At 36.1% G+C, this 18553-nt stretch overlaps 1 protein-coding gene and 1 pseudogene across 1 annotated transcript; both read right to left on the bottom strand.

Annotated features, from left to right (window-relative positions):
• Nucleotides 1-3859: 3859 nt before the first annotated feature.
• Rpl7a-ps15 (ribosomal protein L7a, pseudogene 15) lies at nt 3860-7128 on the bottom strand (annotated as a pseudogene).
• A 1578-nt stretch (nt 7129-8706) lies between these two features.
• On the bottom strand, nt 8707-17763 carry Prl7a4 (prolactin family 7, subfamily A, member 4). The gene is made up of 6 exons (NM_001008341.2): nt 17704-17763; nt 16440-16615; nt 15650-15688; nt 12495-12602; nt 10705-10884; nt 8707-9094 (listed from the first exon to the last, which is right to left on the bottom strand). The coding sequence occupies exons 1-6, from the start codon at nt 17732-17734 to the stop codon at nt 8876-8878; spliced, it is 753 nt and encodes a 250-aa protein (NP_001008342.2). The 5' UTR covers nt 17735-17763; the 3' UTR covers nt 8707-8875.
• Nucleotides 17764-18553: the final 790 nt, after the last annotated feature.

Genomic DNA, 18553 nt, shown 5'->3' with positions numbered 1-18553 from the left:
AACAGTCAGACTGCATTCCAAAGTGTTTGTACCAGTTGAAAACTTCTAACAATGGAAGAGTGTTCTTATTTCTCCAGACACTCACCAGTAGTTACTGCAACCTGAGTTTTTGATCTTAGCCATTCTGAATGGTGTGAGGTAGAATCTCAGGGTTATTTTGATTTACATTTTCCTGATGACTAAGGACATTGGACATTGCTTTAGGTGCTCCTCAGCCATTCAGTATTCCTCAGTTGAGAATGTTTGTATAGCTCTGTACCCATAGGATTATTTGATTTTCTAGAGTATAACTTCTTGAATTATTTGCATATATTGTATATTAGCCCTCTTTTGGATATAGGATTGGTAAAGATATTTTCCCAATCTAATGGATGCTGATTTGTCCAATTGACAGTGTCTTTTCTCTTACAGAAGTTTTGCAATTTTATGAGGTCGCATTTGTTGATTCTTGATCTTAGAGCATAAACCACTAGTGTTATGTTCAGAAAGACTATCCTTGTGCCTATGAGTTCAAGGCTCTTTTCCACTTTCTCTCCTATTAGTTACAGTGTATCTGGTTTTATGTGGAGGTCTTAGATCCACCTGGACTTGAGCTTTGTACAAGGAAATAACAATGGGTCAATTTGCATTCTTCAACATTCTGCCCTCTAGTTGAACTAGCACCATTTTTGGGAAAATGCTGTCTTTTTTCCACAGGATAGTTTTAGCTCCTTTTCAAAAATTAAGTGAACATGGGTATGTGGATTCATTTCTGGATCTTCAACTCTGTTTCATTGATCTAACTGTCTGTCTCTGGACAAATAGCACTTAGTTTATATTATGATTACTCTATAATCCAGCTTGAGAGCAGGGATGGTGATTTCACCACAAGTTCTTTTATTGTTGAGATTAGTTTTTACTATCCTGGGTTTATTGCTTTTCCAAATATATTTTCAAATGGTCCTTTCTAAATCTATGAAAAATTGAGTTGGAATTTTGATGGGGATTGCATTGAATCAGTCATTTACTTTCAGCATGATTGCCAATTTTACTATATTAATCCTGCCAATCATTGAGCATGGGATTTGTTTGCATCTTCTGAGGTCTTCCTTGATTTCTTCCTTCAGAGACTGGAAGTTCTTGTCCTACAGACCTTTCACTTGCTTGGTGAGAGTAATACCAAGTATTTTATATTAGATTTGGCTATTGAGAAAGATGTCATTTCCATAATTTCTTTTTCAACCTATTTATCCCTTGAGTAGAGGAAGGCTACTGATTTGTTTGCCTTTATTTTAGAACCAGCAAATTTGCTGAGGTTATTAATCAGCAGTAGGAGTCCTCTCATGGAAATTTTAGCATCACTTACATTTTCTAACATATCATCTGCAAATAGTGAAATTTTGACTTCTTCCTTTTTAATTTGTATCCTTTTGTCTTCATTTTGTTGTCCAGTTACTCTGACTAGGACCTCAAGTAATACATTGATTAGGTAGGGAGAGAGTGAGCAGCCTTGCCTAGTCCCTGATATTAGTGGTATTGCTTCAACTATCTCTCAGTTTAGTTTGATGTTGGTTATTGTGTTGCTCTATATTGCTTTATCATGTTTAGGTATGGAACTTGAATTTCTGATCTTGCCAAGAATTTTACCATGGAGAGGTGTGGAATTTTGCAAAATGCATTCTCAGCATCTTATGAAATGATCATGTTTTATTTTCCTTGAGTTTGTTTATATAGTGGATTATGTTGATGCTTTTCCATATATTCAACCATCCTTGCATTCCTGGGATAAAGGACACTTGATCAGAGTGAATGATCATTTTAGTGCATTCTTGGATTTGATTTGCAAGAATTTTATTGAGTATCTTTACTTTGATATTCATGAGAGAAATCACTCTGAAATTCTCTTTATAGGTTTGTTCAGTTGTATGTGTAATAGTTTGAAGAGTATTGGTATTAGGTCTACTTTGGAGGTCTGGTAGAATTCTGAAATTAACCCATTTGATCCTGGGCTCTCTTTTGTTTGGGAGACTTAATGAAACCTTCCATTTCTTTAGGGGATATGGGAATATTTAAGTTTTTCTTTGATCTTTATTTAACAGTGGTACCTGGTATTTGTCTAGAAAACTGTCCATTTCCTCCAGATTTTCCAGTTTTGTTGAGGATAAACTTTTGTAATAGGATCTGATAATTTTTTGAACTTCCTCAGTTTCTGTTGTTATGTCTACCATTTCATTTGGGATTCTGTTAATTTGGATACTGTTTTGAGCCTCTGGTTAATGTGCCTAAGGGTTTAACTAACTTATTGATTTCTCAATGAACCAGCTACTGGTTTTCTTGATTCTTTGTATAATTCATTTTGTTTCTAGTTGGTTGATTTCAGCCCTGAGTTTGCTTATTTTCTGCTCTGTACTCTTCTTGGGTGTATTTGCTTCTTTTTGTTCTAAAGCTTTTAGGTGTGCTGTCAAGCTCTCTCCATTTTTTTTGAGACACTAGGAACTATGAGTTTTTCTCTTAGCACTGCTAACATAGAACCCCATAAGTTTGGTTATGTTGTTTTTCATTCTCACTAAATTCCAAAAAATGTCTTTAATTTCTTTCTTTATTCCTTCCTTGAAAAAATGTTCATTTAGTAGTACTGTTCAGTTTACATGTGGGATTTCTATTGTTTTTGTTGTTATTGAAGACCAGTCTTAGACCCTGGTGATCTGATAGTATACTTGGAATTATTTCAATCTCCTCATATTGTATTGTATTGTATTGTATTGTATTGTATTGCATTGCATTGCATTGCATTGCATTGCATTGCATTGCATTGCATTGTATTGTATTGTATTGTATTGAGGCCTGTTTCAAGACCTTTTATGTGGTCAGATTTTGAGAAGTACCATGAGGTATATTCTTTTGTTTTAAGATGAAATGCTCTTTGGATGTCTGTTAAAACATTGTGGTTCATAACCTATGTTTGGTTCACTCTATCTCTGTTTAGTTTCCTTTGTCATGATCTGTCCATTGATAAGAGTGGTGTGCTGAAACTTCACACTATTATTGTGTGTAATGCAATCTATGCTTTGAATTTTAGTAAACTTTCTTTTATGAATGGGGGTGCCCTTGCCTTTGGAGCATCTATATGTTCAGATTTGTGAGTTCATCTTAGATTTTTCCTTTGATAAGTGCAAAGTGATCTTCTTATCTTTTTTTATTGAAAGTCTATTTAATTGGATATTAGAATGGCTCTTCCACCTTTTTCCTTGGGACAATTTGCTTGGAAATATTTTTCCCAGCCTTTTCCTCTTATGTAGTGTCTCTCTTATTCACTGAGATGGATTTCCTGTATGACTCAAAATGCTGGGTCCTGTTTACATATTCAGTCTGTTAGTCCATGTCTTTTTATTGAGGAATCAAGTTCATCGAAGTTAAGAAATATTAAGGAATAGTGAATGCTTCTTGTGATTTTTGATATTAGATGTGGACTTATATTTGTGTGACTATCTCCTTTTGGGTTTATGTTTTACAAGATTACTTTCTTCATACATCTAGGGTATATTTTCCATCCTTTTATTGGAGTTTTCTTTCTATTATTCTTTGTAGGGCTGTATTTGTGGAAAGATACTATGTAAATTTGGTTTTATCATGGAATATCTTGTTTTTTCCATCTATGGTAATTGAGAATTTTGCTTGATTTAGTAGCCTTGGCAAGCATTGGTGTTCTCTTAGGGTCAGTATAACATCTTTCCAGCTTCTAGCTTTTCTAGTCTCTGTTGAAAAGTCTTGTGTAAATTCTGATAGGTCTGCCTTTATATGTTACTTGACATTTCCTTTTTACTGCTTTTTTGTTTAAATATTGTAATTATATTTATGTATAGAAAACTTAAGTGTACATTTAACCCAGCTTAGTGGCGAGTTCTTTAGCCTTTCCCTTTTCCGGCTTGGCAATGTGAGTCACAGACTTAGGACCCAGGACGTTGCCTTCCCAGTGGCAGCGGATCTCGTCATATCTGTCATTATAATTGGTCCTAATAGCTTCCACAAACTTAGCCAGAGCACCCTTGTCTTCCTAGTTAACCTGTGTGAAGGCAACAGTGGTGCATGTCTTCCTGTGGGCCAGGCGCCCCAGCCTGGCCTTTCCCTTGATGATGCAGTAGGGCACCCCAATCTTTAGACAAAGGGCAGGCAGGAAAACCACCAGCTCAATGGGGTCTACAACATGGACAATCACCACCAGCTGAGCCTTCTTATTCTCCACCAAGGTGGCGACTGTATTTACCCCTGCTAGGAGGACAGGTGGTCTCTTAGTTGGAACGTCCCCTTTACCACCAGCTTTCTTCTCAGCATGGGCCAGCAGCCTCTGCTTCTTCTCCTGCTTTGTCTCTGGCCTGTACTTGTGGGCAAGCTTAAGCAGCTGAGTCGCTGTTTACCTGTCCAGCACCTGGTTGAACTGGTTGAGGGCAGGAGGTACTTTGAGCCACCAATAGATGTTGTGGTTTGCCCTGCAGTTACTATATTTTGATGCTAATTCCACTGCCCCAAGGACAGCTGCCTAGTCAAGGACTCAGAACTCAGGTTACTTCACCAGAACCACCTATCCATTGAATTTGTAAAGTACTGGTGAGGGGCAGGTACAGGATAGAAGGAGGCCTGTCATTGGAGGAGAAGGAAGGATGGGTAGGAGAGAAGTGTGAAGGAAGAGGAGGAGACTAAGGGAGAGAGGAAGAGAAAGGAGGAGGAGAGCAGAGAAGCCATGGCAGGACAAGATGGCAGGTGATGTTAAGATTCTGCTCTGTGTATTTACAGGTTGTTATTAATGTTCTCAAGATATGGATGGTACTGGGCTTTGTATGTTTAAGTGGGCAATTATATCTTATCAATTGGATCTAAGATTATTGTGTTGTGTGTTCATTTATGTGAGGCTTTGAGTGTAGGAAAGTGATTGGGCTGTGTTTCAGACAAGATATCTAGCAGATATCTTGGGGCACTGCAGCGCGGACCTAGCAGGGTAAAAGACAACTGTACTTTTTATTTTTATATTTTTTATTTTTTTATTAACTAGAGTATTTCTTATTTACATTTCGAATGTTCTTCCCTTTCCCGGTTTCTGGGCCAACATCCCCCTAACCCCTCCCACTCCCCTTCTATATGGGTGTTTCCTTCCCCATCTTCCCCCCATTACCACCCTCCACCCAACAATCACATTCACTGGGAGTTCAGTCTTGGCAGGACCAAGGGCTTCCCCTTCCACTGGTGCTCTTACTAGGATATTCATTGCTACCTATGAGGTTGGAGCCCAGCGTCAGTCCATGTATAGTCTTTGGATAGTGACTTAGTCCCTGGAAGCTCTGGTTGGTTGGCATTGTTGTTCATATGGGGTCTCCAGCCCCTTCAAGCTCTTCCAGTCCTTTCTCTGATTCCTTTAATGGGGGTAGCATTCTCAGTTCAGTGGTTTGCTGCTAGCATTCGCCTATGTATTTGTTGTATTCTAGCTGTGTCTCTCAGGAGAGACCTACATCTGGTTCCTGTCAGCCTGCACTTCATCCATCTTGTTAATTGGGTGGCTGTATATGTGTAGGCCACATGTGGGGCAGGCTCTGAATGGGTGTTCCTTCTGCCTCTGTTTTAATTTTTACCACCCTATTCCCTGCCAAGGGTATTCTTGTTCCCCTTTTAAAGAAGGAGTGAAGCATTCACATTTTGATCATCCATCTTGAGTTTCATGTGTTCTGTGCATCTAGGGTAATTCAAGCATTTGGGCTAATAGCCACTTATCAATGAGTGCATACCATGTGTGTTTTTCTGTTATTGGGTTACCTAACTCAGGATGATATTTTCCAGTTCCAACCATTTGCCTACGAATTTCATAAAGTCATTGTTTTTGATAGCTGAGTAATATTCCATTGTGTAGATGTACCACATTTTCTGTATCCATTCCTCTGTTGAAGGGCATCTGGGTTCTTTTCAGCTTCTGGCTATTATAAATAAGGCTGCTATGAATATAGTGGAGCACGTATCTTTGTTATATGTTGGGGCATCTTTTGGGTATATGCCCAAGAGAGGTATAGCTGGGTCCTCAGGTAGTTCAATGTCCAATTTTCTGAAGAACCTCCAGACTGATTTCCAGAATGATTGTACCAGTCTGCAATCCCACCAACAAAGGAGGAGTGTTCCTCTTTCTCCACATCCTCGCCAGCATTTGCTGTCACCTGAGTTTTTGATCTTAGCCATTCTTACTGGTGTGAGGTGAAATCTCAGGGTTGTTTTGATTTGCATTTCCCTTATGAATAAAGATGTTGAACATTTCTTTAGGTGTTTCTCATCCATTTGGCATTCCTCAGCTCTGAATTCTTGTTTAGCTCTGAACCCCATTTTTTAATTGGGTTATTTGTCTCCCTGCATTCTAACTTCTTGAGTTCTTTGTATATTTTGGAGATAAGCCCTCTATCTGTTATAGGATTGGTAAATATCTTTTCCCAATCTGTTGGTTGCTGATTTGTCCTAACCACAGTGTCCTTCGCTTTACAGAAGGTTTGCAGTTTTATGAGATCCCATTTGTCGATTCTTGATCTTAGAACATAAGTCATTGATGTTTTGTTCAGGAAATTTTCTCCAGTGCCCATGTGTTCAAGTTGCTTCCCCACTTTTTCTTCTATTAGTTTGAGTGTATCTGGTTTGATGTGGAGGTCCTTGATCCACTTGGACTTAAGCTTTGTACAGGGTGATAGGCATGGATTGATCTGCATTCTTCTACATGTTGACCTCCAGTTGAAACAGCACCATTTGCTGAAAATGCTATCTTTTTTCCATTGAGTGGTTTTGGTTCCTTTGTCAAAAATCAAGTGACCATAGGTGTGAGACTGCAGAGCAGAAGAGATCACCAATACTGCCCACCCCTGCCCATATCCCTGGCCCAAGAGGAAACTGTATTTTTATATTTTTACAACAACATATAGAGGATGGCTCTTTGCCGCTACAGCCTGATATAGCGGGGCCATTTGAGGAAGAGTGTGAGATCTCTTTTGGGCTGTATGTCCTGCCCAATGCTGAAGTTCTTATGCCTTTTCTCAAACAAAGGATTGACCACCTTTTTGCCTCTTGTTTCTTGACCATGGCTGGGGCTGGGGCCACCTTCTTCCCCTTGGCCTTCTTTCATTTTGTCATCTTGCTCTGCTGGAGGAGAGCTCCTTACTGCTTTTAATATTCTTTCTTTGTTTTGGTATTTGACGCTTTGACTATTATGTGATGGGAGGAATTTCCTTTCTGGTCCAATCCATTTTGAGTTCTGTCAGCTGCTTGAATTTTTTTTTTTAGGTTATCGAAGTTTTCTTTTTTTTGAGGTTTTTTTACAGATTTATTCATTATCTATCCAATATTCTGCCTGCATATATGCCTGCACACTAGAAAAGGGCATTACATCCCATTATAGACATTTATGAGACACCATGTGGTCGGTGGGAATTGAATGCAGAACCTCTGGAAGAACAGCCAGAGATCCCAACCACTGAGCTATCTCTCCAGCCCCTGAAACTCTGAGTTCTAAGCAGTCATCTCTTAAATAAGTTTTAGTAGCTAATCTATTAATAAGTAAGTTGAAAATGACATTACTGTCCTTAAGCCTAAGATAATTATGGGGAAATTATGCCACCAGAAAGGAAATGAGACAATATATAGTAACCATCTCTTCTTATGACCAGTGAATGGTATGATGATATACACTGATAAGCATGTTAGAAGCTAGATACATCTTATATCATCTCTGCCGTTGATCTTTTCTTTTTTTCCCATCTTTATTAAAGGCCAGCATTCCCCTCACATTCCCTCTTCCCCTTCTATGTGGTTGTTCCCCTCCCTATCCTCCCCCAATTACCGTCCTCCCACCAACAATCACATTCACTGTGGGTTCAGTCTTGTCAGGGTCAAGGGCTTCACCTTCCGCTGGTGCCCCTACTAGGCTATTCATTGCTCTCTATGCAGTTGGAGTCCAGGGTCAGTCCATGTATAGTCTTTGGGTAGTGGCTTAGTCCCTGGAAGCTCTGGTTGGTTGGCATTGATGTTCTTATGGGGTTTCAAGCTCTTTCAACTCTTTCAGTACTTCCTCTAATTCCCCCCAAGAGAGTAGTGTTCTTAGTTCGGTGGTTTGCTACTAGCATTGACCTCTGTACTGGACATGCTCTGGATGTATCTCTTAGAAGAGATTGTAGGCTCTGTCCAGAGCACATTTTGTGCCAACCTGGCTGTACCTGGACATAATATAATATCATAGGATGTTGTGATCATGTATGATGGACAGAGAAGCTGGTCATGTACACAGGATGTGAATACTGTTCTAACATGAAGCTTGCAAAGCCATGGACATGGCTCATAAGACTAGATTGAACTACTTAGTATGGTACTTCAGGGACACATTTGAAAGCTGTAGTGAGTACATATGACTTGTATATTAGTGGAAAATCTTACCAATTGAACCATAGAACATGGCGCTAATTGCATGGCAGACCTGATGGGTGTCTGACTATAGCATAGGGCAATAAGTTAAGATCTGTCAAACTGAATTATTTTCTTTCAGTATCCCAATAGTCCCACATACTTAATAGCATGGAAATATATTCAATTGTTGATTAATATTTTATACTAATAACTATCACCATTATTATTAATTTACTGTGAATCTGATGCAAGTTGTAGATTATCTGTATTTTCTACCTCATAAAGCTATTAATACAATTAGCACTAAATGAATAAATGATACTAACAAATTTATTTGTAAACATTAACATACATATATGTTCTTATTTATTTATCTATTCATTTTCTTTTTAAAGACATCCATCATATTTTTAAAGACACCCATCATATACAACCATACCTTCACAATTATGAAATTAAGATTATTTAAAATGATTCAGCATCAAGAAGCATCTCTGCTATAGTTGGATAAGCACATATCAACATTAACATTTTTCACACACTCCAAGAGCTCCAAATATAATTCAATCATACGTATATCATCACGTAAGCAATAGGAAAATTTACAAAGAGCAAATATGCGAAACTCATCATGAGATGATCGTAAGTCTTCAAGACCGGAAAAGATGGTGTAATCTACATCTTCTGTTGGTCCATAAATCTAAAATCAAAATTAAAATCAGTCAGTTATTATTTATAGAGCTTATTTTAGTTTTTTCCTTTTTTAAATTAGATGTCAAATTACATTTAGACAAATGATAAGACTGCGGAACTTCTTGCAGAAAGGTTTCTGTTTTAGTATATCTGCCTGCAAGATATACTGATAAAATGACGGCAAAAATGTTTTGAGAGGGGTAACTATCCACTTTTTGATTTGGTATTAGCATCATTCCACTGGATTGAACACATACCTGACACTGCTAGTATGACTTAGAATCTAAGACTACAAAGATCATTGACCTAAAGTAAAGAATATTATTATTCTGCGAAATTAGCATAGAAATATTGCGATGCCCATAGATCAGATTATCTCTCAAGTCTGAGGTTTCTTCTGACAGTACATAATAATTTAAAAAGAGACAGACAACTGAAAAATGTGCTGAGAGTAAGAGATTCTAGAGCACTCAACACTAAATAGGATGTCTTTAATATCCCACCACTACCTCCAAAGGTCCAATATCAAAAAGAAAGAGAGGGTAAATATTGTAAAAGAAACACAGACAGTAGGTGAGTCAACGGGATCAGCAGTTTCAACATGCAATAGGAATGATACATGAATAACCTCACAGAGACTCTGACAGCATTCACAAGACCTACACAGATTCAAACCACACAAAGTGCTATCATTGAGAATAAGAAGTGGACATAAGTCTTATCCTTAACCAAAAAGTTATTTCTAATTGATACCAAAATAAAAGGGGCAAGGGAAATCTGTTTCTTCCAGAAGAATATCATTGGGTATTTCAACCATACACTGGGTCAAGCCTCAAAACCAGGAGTCTACACAAAATATAGTCTCTCGGATTTTCTGTTTTGTGTGGGTGGATTGTTTGTTTTCATTGGATATTTTTGTCTCATTGGCTAACTTTTCCTTTCTTTGCTCCTCTGTTTTGGTTTTTATATTTTCCCTTTTGTCACATTTCTTGTTTTAAAAAGGTAAATGGAAAGAAGGGAGAGAAAGAATTTGGTAGATAAATTGGTATGGAGAATTTGGAGTAGTTAGGAAAGGGGAAGAATATGATCAAAGTATACTGTATTAAACGCATTTTTAAAAAAAATTTAAAAAATTAAGAAAAAAGAAAACATGTTATAACAAAGAAAAGTAAAACGATATGAAACTAAATCACAGGTATGTAGATTTTTTCACATCTCTAGCATGCAGTACTATATATATGTCAGGCCCCACCAAGTAAAATCAAGACTCCTGTACATATTTTCTTATATTTAATTGACTTCAGGTAAAATTTGTCTTTTCATTACTGTGAGGATGGAGGATCCGGATTTTATACTTAAACATAGACTTGTGTTTGGCCATGGTATACAAGAATGCTGATCAGCAAGTAGTAATTTTGTTAAGATTATCTGATGAAGAAATTTTTCATTCTGCTCAGAAAAAGAGGTAATGTTCAAATAACTGTGAAAAGTTAAACTGTAATCTGTATGTTTTACATCTGAGAATATCTGCAAGTGAAACACCTCAAATTTTAATTGCCATTGCAGAAGTCACATCATTTATTATTTAAAAAAGTAGAAGGAGAGAACATTACTCACCGAGCTAAGTATAGACTGGATATACTCAGAAAGCTCTGCCAATTTTGTTTCAATATCTTTGGCGAGTGAAATGACGTCATCATGCGTTTCTGGATTACTTCTGAGTATGTTCAGTAGATTTTTAGAAGTTTCATTCCAAGCCCACACTCTACTGAGGATCAGCTTTGGAAAGTCCTTAAACTAAGCAGCCACATTTTATCAATTACATTATGATAAGTAAATAAAAAAAGGATTAGTTAGTTTTGCTTTTCTATGAGACAGACTGAAATAAATATCCATTTGATATTTTTATAGGAAAGCAGAAAGGTTTGGGGAATAAAAATAATGTAGACTAATTAAGTAAAATAAAACCTATAATTTACCTTCAACATAGGTTATGTAGATATATATTATTTCACATTATTATTTTATTTATTGATATTACTTTCCGTATGCAATTCTGCCATCAGACCTTCCTGTGGTCTCTTTTTTTTGTTTCATTGTGGGGAGGTCAAGAATTTGCTCAGGCTAAGTAGATGTTTTGCTTCTGGAGAAATAGATACTCACTGTGTAAATGACAAAACATTTAACTTACATTCACCACACCAATGAACTACATTGTTCACAGTCTTACTTATATTTTAGGTTATCTTAGAATATTAATAAATATATTCCATAAAGTCAATTTGGCATTGATAAGTGTGGATTCCTCAGTGTAGAGCCCTCTCTCTTCTTACCTCTAATAGAGTAAACCATTTGTTGGAACATATAACCAAAGAATAACAGAAAAAAAATGGAATGTCATTGTACTTGGTAATAGCATGAGTAAAAATAACAATGCAATTTTGACTTGGCAGTGCTTTCCAGGATATTACATGAAATTTATTCTTGAGTAAAAAGGCTATATGTACTGATATCTCCAGCTATCATAGAGACAATAAAATGAGTGGACATTGTGACGGAAGTGGGAAAAATACATGATGGATAAAACCAGACCCAAAGTTGTTGGCAATATAGTCTCCTAAGAATCATCATTGCGTAATGGGTAAGAATGAGGACTTAAGTTGTATATAGCCCAGATTCCTGTTGTGATGAAAGATACAAGTTCCATACACCTCTCCAATGCCTCAGTCCCATTACCTCAGCTAGTTTTTGTAACTGGGTATTTGTAGTAATATCAATAAAGTACTTTGTAGAGTATCTTGAAAAAAATATATATATAAATCTTTTCTTCCTTCAGTTTGTCTGTTACTACAAGATGTTTAAATACGTTCATTTGATAATAAGTATCATAAGGAAAGGTAACACAATTATAATTAGAGCTGCACTGATATGTAGACCTCCTCATTAAAACTGAGGATATAAGTTACTCTCAGGAGCATTTCACAGTGCTTATGAGCACTCTTTTCTTCAGATACCTTTAGTTAAGACATAGAAGAAAGCTCAGAACTCATGCAGGCAAGAATATGTAAGAAGCACGAGTAGAAGAAGAGTTATGAAAATCAAGAAAACTGAACATGGTAGTCAGTAAGTGACATTTGCCCTTATTAAGTTAACTCTAGTAGTGAGATATCATTAAGCTAAAATGTCTTATCGAGTATTAAAGGACTTTCTATAATTTTACTTAACATTTCCTTTGTTTATGAAATCAATAGCATATATTGTCTTTGTTCGTTACTACTCCATTTCCGTGTAGGTATGATTTCCACATGTGTTACACTACTTACAAAAACCAGCAGCATGAAAAAAAAAACAATGTTAGTTTACTGCTTCAGCTTCTTAGATAAAAAATATTCAAGCTAAATACTCACAGGGATCTGTCGAGCTTTATCCAAGTTTTCTGGAGTTTTAATGGAATAATTGTGGCAGGAGGTGAGAGTCTTGACCACGAACTCCATATGCTCATGAAAGTCATGTATCTGCATATGTCAAAATTAGCATTATGAAATTCGTAGGCAAATGGTTGGAACTGGAAAATATCATCCTGAGTGAGCTAACCCAAACACAGAAAGACATACATGGTATGCACTCACTGATAAGTGGCTATTAGCCCAAATGCTTGAATTACCCTAGATGCCTAGAACAAATGGAACTCAAGACAGATGATCAAAATGTGAATGCTTCACTCTTTCTTTAAAAGGGGAACAAGAATACCCTTGGCAGGGAATAGAGAGGCAAAGATTAAAACAGACACAGAAGGAACACCATTCAGAGCCTGCCCCACATGTGGCCCATACATATACAGCCATCCAATTAGACAAGATGAATGCAGCAAAGAAGTGCAGGCCGACAGGAGCCGGATGTATATCGCTCCTGAGAGACACAGCCAGAATACAGCAAATACAGGGGCGAATGCCAGCAGCAAACCACTGAACTGAGAACGGGACCCCTGTTGAAGGAATCAGAGAAAGAACTCGAAGAGCTTGAAGGAGCTCGATACCCCTTATGAACAACAATGCCAATCAACCAGAGCTTCCAGGGACTAAGCCACTACCTAAAGACTATACATGGACTGACCCTGGACTCTGACCTCATAGGTAGCAATGAATATTCTAGTAAGATCACCAGTGGTTGGGGAAGCCCTTGGTCCTGCTAAGACTGAACCCCCAGTGAACGTGATTGTTGGGGGGAGGGCAGTAATGGGGGGAGGGTGGGGAGGGGAACACCCATAAAGAAGGGGAGGGGGAGGGATTAGGGGGATGTTTGCCTGGAAACCGGGAAAGGGAATAACACTCGAAATGTAAATAAGAAACACTCAAGTTAATAAAAAAAAAAAGAAAAAAATTAGCATTCAGTTAATCAAAATAGAGATATATGTCAGTGAAATTTTATCCAGAATATTAATATATTCAACATATATGCTTTATAAAAATGAAATCTAAGATTAAAGACTTAACAACACAAACATGTTGAAACCTCTTAATTGGTTTGAAATCTCATTTTATCTGTCATATAAATGTCCATCCCCATTCTGTACTTTATTTATTATGATTTTATTTACTCTCTTCTTTTTTCTTATTTACCTTAATTTTTTTTCAATATTAAATGGGAAAGTTAAAAATAACAAAGTTAGACAATATGAAATGTCTTAGAGATCATTTTTCTATAGAATCTGGGCCGATTATTGTGGTATTTGGTACCTACATTTATTAACTTCTTGTTTCCTGTTTGTTCTATTGATGCATATACTTTTACCTAGGCATTCTAAAACTGTGTTTTCTTCCTGTTACAAGAGAATCTAAACATTCATACCCTACAGTGACAATCATAAATCCTGACTGAAAATGTGACATGTTTGATAAAATTAGATAAAGCAAACAACATTTTTAGAAAATAGTAGGCAAAATGAAAATAAAATCAACAAAATATTAATTAATCCTTACATTTGGGTCAGTAGATATTATGAATGTACTTTAAATATACTATTAATAAGGTATTATTTAAAATTGTTAATCACCTTCTGTGTAGAAATGAATATGTTTCCAGGAATCCTACACATTTGAAAAAGGGTAGGTAGGAAATGAGGAAAGAGCAACCAATTTGAAAGACAATAATAACACATTTGTGGCAAATGTAGAGGCACGTTCTCTTAATGTCACGGTTACAGAAGTTTTACATTTTTACTGACCTTGAATAGATAGCATGAGTCATCGGGAAGAGGGTATCTATTTTTGCTTATCAACCAGCCCTCCATACTGAATAAACTCTAGCACTGAAGAGCTAAAAAATAAATCTAAGCACTAGGCTTTTCTGAAATCAATTAGTACTTTTCTTCCCTCTTGATATGGTTTCCATTTGTATTGTTTATTTTCCCTACACACACTGACTACCATGCAGTTCAGCCTTCTTGGGCATCTGCTAAGTGAAAAATGCCAATGTTGACAGTCTCCTTCAAAACTACATGCAGATATAGGAGATCTTCCTTAGTTACAACGGTTACTTATAGTTCAAAAGCATGATTTTAAATTAAAAAATGAATACAGTTATAGAAAACAGAACATCAGTCTTTGCCAGCTTCCCCATTCACTCTTTACTTTCAGAGGCTTTCTTTTATTATACTACAGAATGAACGATCATAATACACCTGGAAATGTGTTACTTGTCAATTGGTCTTTGATGCTTTCTCTTCTAAGTTTAAGTGACACCATTAGAATGAAGGCTTTTGAAATAAGGGAAAATAGAAATTTATAAAAAAGATCCTGATACTGAATTTAGATGAATCATGATGAGGGGAGTGGCAAAATATTAATGAATAAAGAGTCATCATGACTGCATAGTTTTTGCAGAAAGAGACAGTCTCTGAGCTCCCACGTAAATAATGAAGTCATTATATTCTCCCTTTTGTGCTACTAACTGGCCTTGAACAGAGACATACAGTCCTCAGGATCACAGACCCTATTTCTGTCATAATCCAGCATTCCCAGTGAATAACTTCTGCACCAAAATTCGGTAAACATATGTAAATATAACACAAGTATTTAGGGGTCTATGAGAAGCTAATATATGGTTGCTGCTGTTTGCCTTTTCCCCTCTTGGGTTATCAAAATTTAGTGTCAGTTCATTCCTTCTTTCTGATTCAATGAAATACACTTCTTTTCTATTGGATTTATCCAGTATGCAAAGTAAAATGTCAACAGAGACCGGCTCCATAGAAGCAAAAGTCAAGGGATCATAATTCTTCCCAGAAAACAACTATTAAAATATTATGTTTCAAGTGCAAATATTGTTTTTAAATAAAAACAGCCATTTAAAAAGACAGATAAAGACCTACAGATTATGATATTTCTCCCAAGTCATTGATTTCATGAAGGTATCCTGTGATTGTTCTTTTTAATGGCTGGCACTTTATTTTACCCTTGGAGGGGTATCTCTTGAAACTGGAATTTAATTTTCAGTGTTAAGCTAAAGCAAGGTCATTAACAAGGAGGCTTTGGGAGAGAAGGATGGAAAGTAAAAATGTACTTACATTACTACCAAATAGGAGGGGAGAGATTTCATTGACTGTCTGAGATAAGATAACAGAAAAAAGAAAGAAAATTAGTGAGTTAAATTTTGACATTAATGCATATTTATTGCAAAAAGAGACACATCTTCTGGGTGCCTAGTTATGAAAAAGAATCCTCATGTATTATTTTGTCCTTGATATGTACTGACACTGAACCAAGAACATGTAACACTTTGAAACAGCAAACTCCTTCCTATTCTAAGCAAGCCTTCCAATAGAAACAAAACTTACCCATTGAACCTATTTAAACAATGACTCTGAGAGTTGAAACATTTAGGAGGCTAATGTTTTATGTTTTGCCAGTTTGTTTGTTTGCTTTGTTTCACACTTGTTATATCACTATTTAAATTAGATTCATTCATCCCATGTGACTCACTGCAATACATTTCTTCTCCAGTGGATTATTATTTTGAATTACCTAAACGTGTTGATAGAGCTGTAAAGAAGGTAAGGATGTCAGAGCCCTTCACCTTCTGTGTCTATTAGATGTTTATGCCACAAATGGAAATTTTAAAAAAAATTAGAAATAACTAGGAGAAAATCCCAAGAATCATTGATTTCTTCCAAAATATTTGGGATTCCATGAAACTTTCTTCTTACTCCACTTTTCAATAGCTGATGCTTTAATTTTTATTAAGACTGTGCATTTGTAAAGATTTGGCTGATAATAACTGTAAATGTAGATGAAGTATAGAACAATTTGGCTGGAGGTTGCATTTTGAAATTGACCAGAAATAAATGAAGTACTTACATATTTCCTGCGCAATACTATGTTCAGGTTCCTGATATTCTGAGACACTCTGGTGGCATTATTTAACAGTCCCTTGATGGATACTGGATCACCATCAGTCTCATGACTAGTCAATGTTCCAGAGGCCACATTATCCCATAAAAGGAGGTTTGACACCACCATCAGAGGAAGTGCCCCTGACAATAGAAACAAGAGCCTTTATACAAAATTATCAAAAGAAGTTTTATTTTCTCTGCCCTGTGCCTATCCCTATAAGATTTGATACTGTGTTTCAGTGGTAGGGTAAAAGAATCTTTCACTGTAAAATGTAATTCAATAGTTACATGTGCATAGGTATATGATGTTAGAAATTAGTGAATTCCTTCATTTTGGAATAAATACTAGAAAAAATGCTGAAATTCTCATACATTTGGAGATTAAATTAATTGTCTACTAGTTCAATATTGTAAGAATTTGTGCTGGTTTTCAATGATCACTTCCACCAAAATTTCATTTTTCTTTAATTTTTGAAATTAGTACATCATGTACAGTAAGTACGTGTACTTTGTTACTATTTATGATATAAAAGATATTCACAGTTTAAGCAGAATATGAGGACTTAATCTTACTACTTTTTTAGTCTTTAACCTCAAAAATCCATTCAATATGAATGATTATTCATATTGATTATAATTCATTTACTTAGAAATTTTATGAAGAAGACAAGGTAATTAATACATCATCTCCTGTTTTGGAATTTTTTGGAAAATATTTTGCTGGAATAACAATCCCAAAGATGTATGGCTAGATACTCATCTGCTACTCTTGTGTAATAAGCCCAACATTAGAGAATATGATTAAGTTCATTCAAGTCAAGAATCTATAGCCGAAATGAAGAAAACAGAACATGTTTCATTCTTCCTCTATAGTAATTATAAATTTAATATAAAATTTTTTTCTCAATCCAATCAAATGTCTTATCTGGCTTTTGGGATTGATCACTTTTGCCCTGGTCATCTGAGAACATAAAAATAGAACACTTGCTCTTACTACTACACAGTAATACAGTTCTTATTATATTGATCATTTAAGAAAATTCACAATGTTTCTAGACATACCAACATGTCTCCAAGAAGGAAAACTCCTTTTCAGAACCTCTGTTCCAAGAATGTGTGGTGTATTTGTTTTCTAGAGTAGTAATTAGAAACAACTCAACTTTTTCTACTCTTACTTGTCCTGACCAGGTATGAATAACAATATGTTCCTGTCATATAGAGTTACTCACAGAGGCGTGGTTGAGGAAAAGACAGTGGCATCTCTGGAGAGTCCTGGCAGAGCCTGCCTTCTTCACACAGTCTTACACCCAGTAAATATCCCACCTCTTATGTAGGACATTGAACCATCCCCAGGGCAACACACTGCTAGGAGGCAAGAAGAAGTAACACGAGGAATAAAGCTGACTATCATATGACTCTTGAACTTCAGTCAATGCGAAAAGCCTCATGATCATGATGAATCAAGACATCAATATATACCCTTCAGCTTATTTCAAGTACATAACAGGCATCCAAGTTAAGTTGTCAATTGTTATATCGATCTCTACTTGATAAATGCTGATGTGAATTCTACCCCTAGAAAATTTTTCTGCCCCAGAGTTTCACTTTCTCAAGACTTACCTGTTTGTGTCACTGAATCTTTGACTGACAACTTTGTTTTTCACTTTTTCTGAACATTGGAATACAAAGTTACAGGAAGAGTACTGCATCTGAGTCATTACTATTTATGATTTTTTTCAAGGGGCCAGGGAACATATGATAGGTTTTAGATTCTACATGTTTTTTTCAACATACTAGATATAATGGGTGAGAATGAAAGATTTAAATACAAATGTGTTTTTTGATTTTTGGTGTTTTGGATTTTTTTTCATTTTTGTAGGCAAAGGACCTTCATTTAGCAAAACATCATACAAGTTCTTCTTGTACCTTAGAATATCCTAAGTCACAGATTTTTAGCCAGGCTTACAGATATAAACATATTTTCTGTCCATGCAACTTGGCTTAAAACTAAGTAGAATGTATTCTATTCAGACTGCACCTATGAGAGTTGTACCACAGTTGATTGAGTACAAGCATCAT

The sequence above is a fragment of the Rattus norvegicus genome, chromosome 17, assembly GCF_036323735.1.
Source record: "Rattus norvegicus strain BN/NHsdMcwi chromosome 17, GRCr8, whole genome shotgun sequence".
NCBI lineage: Eukaryota > Metazoa > Chordata > Mammalia > Rodentia > Muridae > Rattus > Rattus norvegicus.
Note: the sequence above shows the minus strand (reverse complement) of the source record. Positions and strands in the feature narration are given on the sequence as shown.

Coding starts and splice junctions, on each gene's coding strand:
- Prl7a4 (NM_001008341.2), bottom strand. CDS start 17,734: ATGCCACTGTCTTTTCCTCAACCACGCCTCT. Junction 15,689..16,439: donor TAGTATTGCGCAGGAAATAT/GTAAGTACTTCA, acceptor ATCTTATCTCAG/ACAGTCAATGAAATCTCTCC. Junction 12,603..15,649: donor CCCTCCTATTTGGTAGTAAT/GTAAGTACATTT, acceptor TGACATATGCAG/ATACATGACTTTCATGAGCA.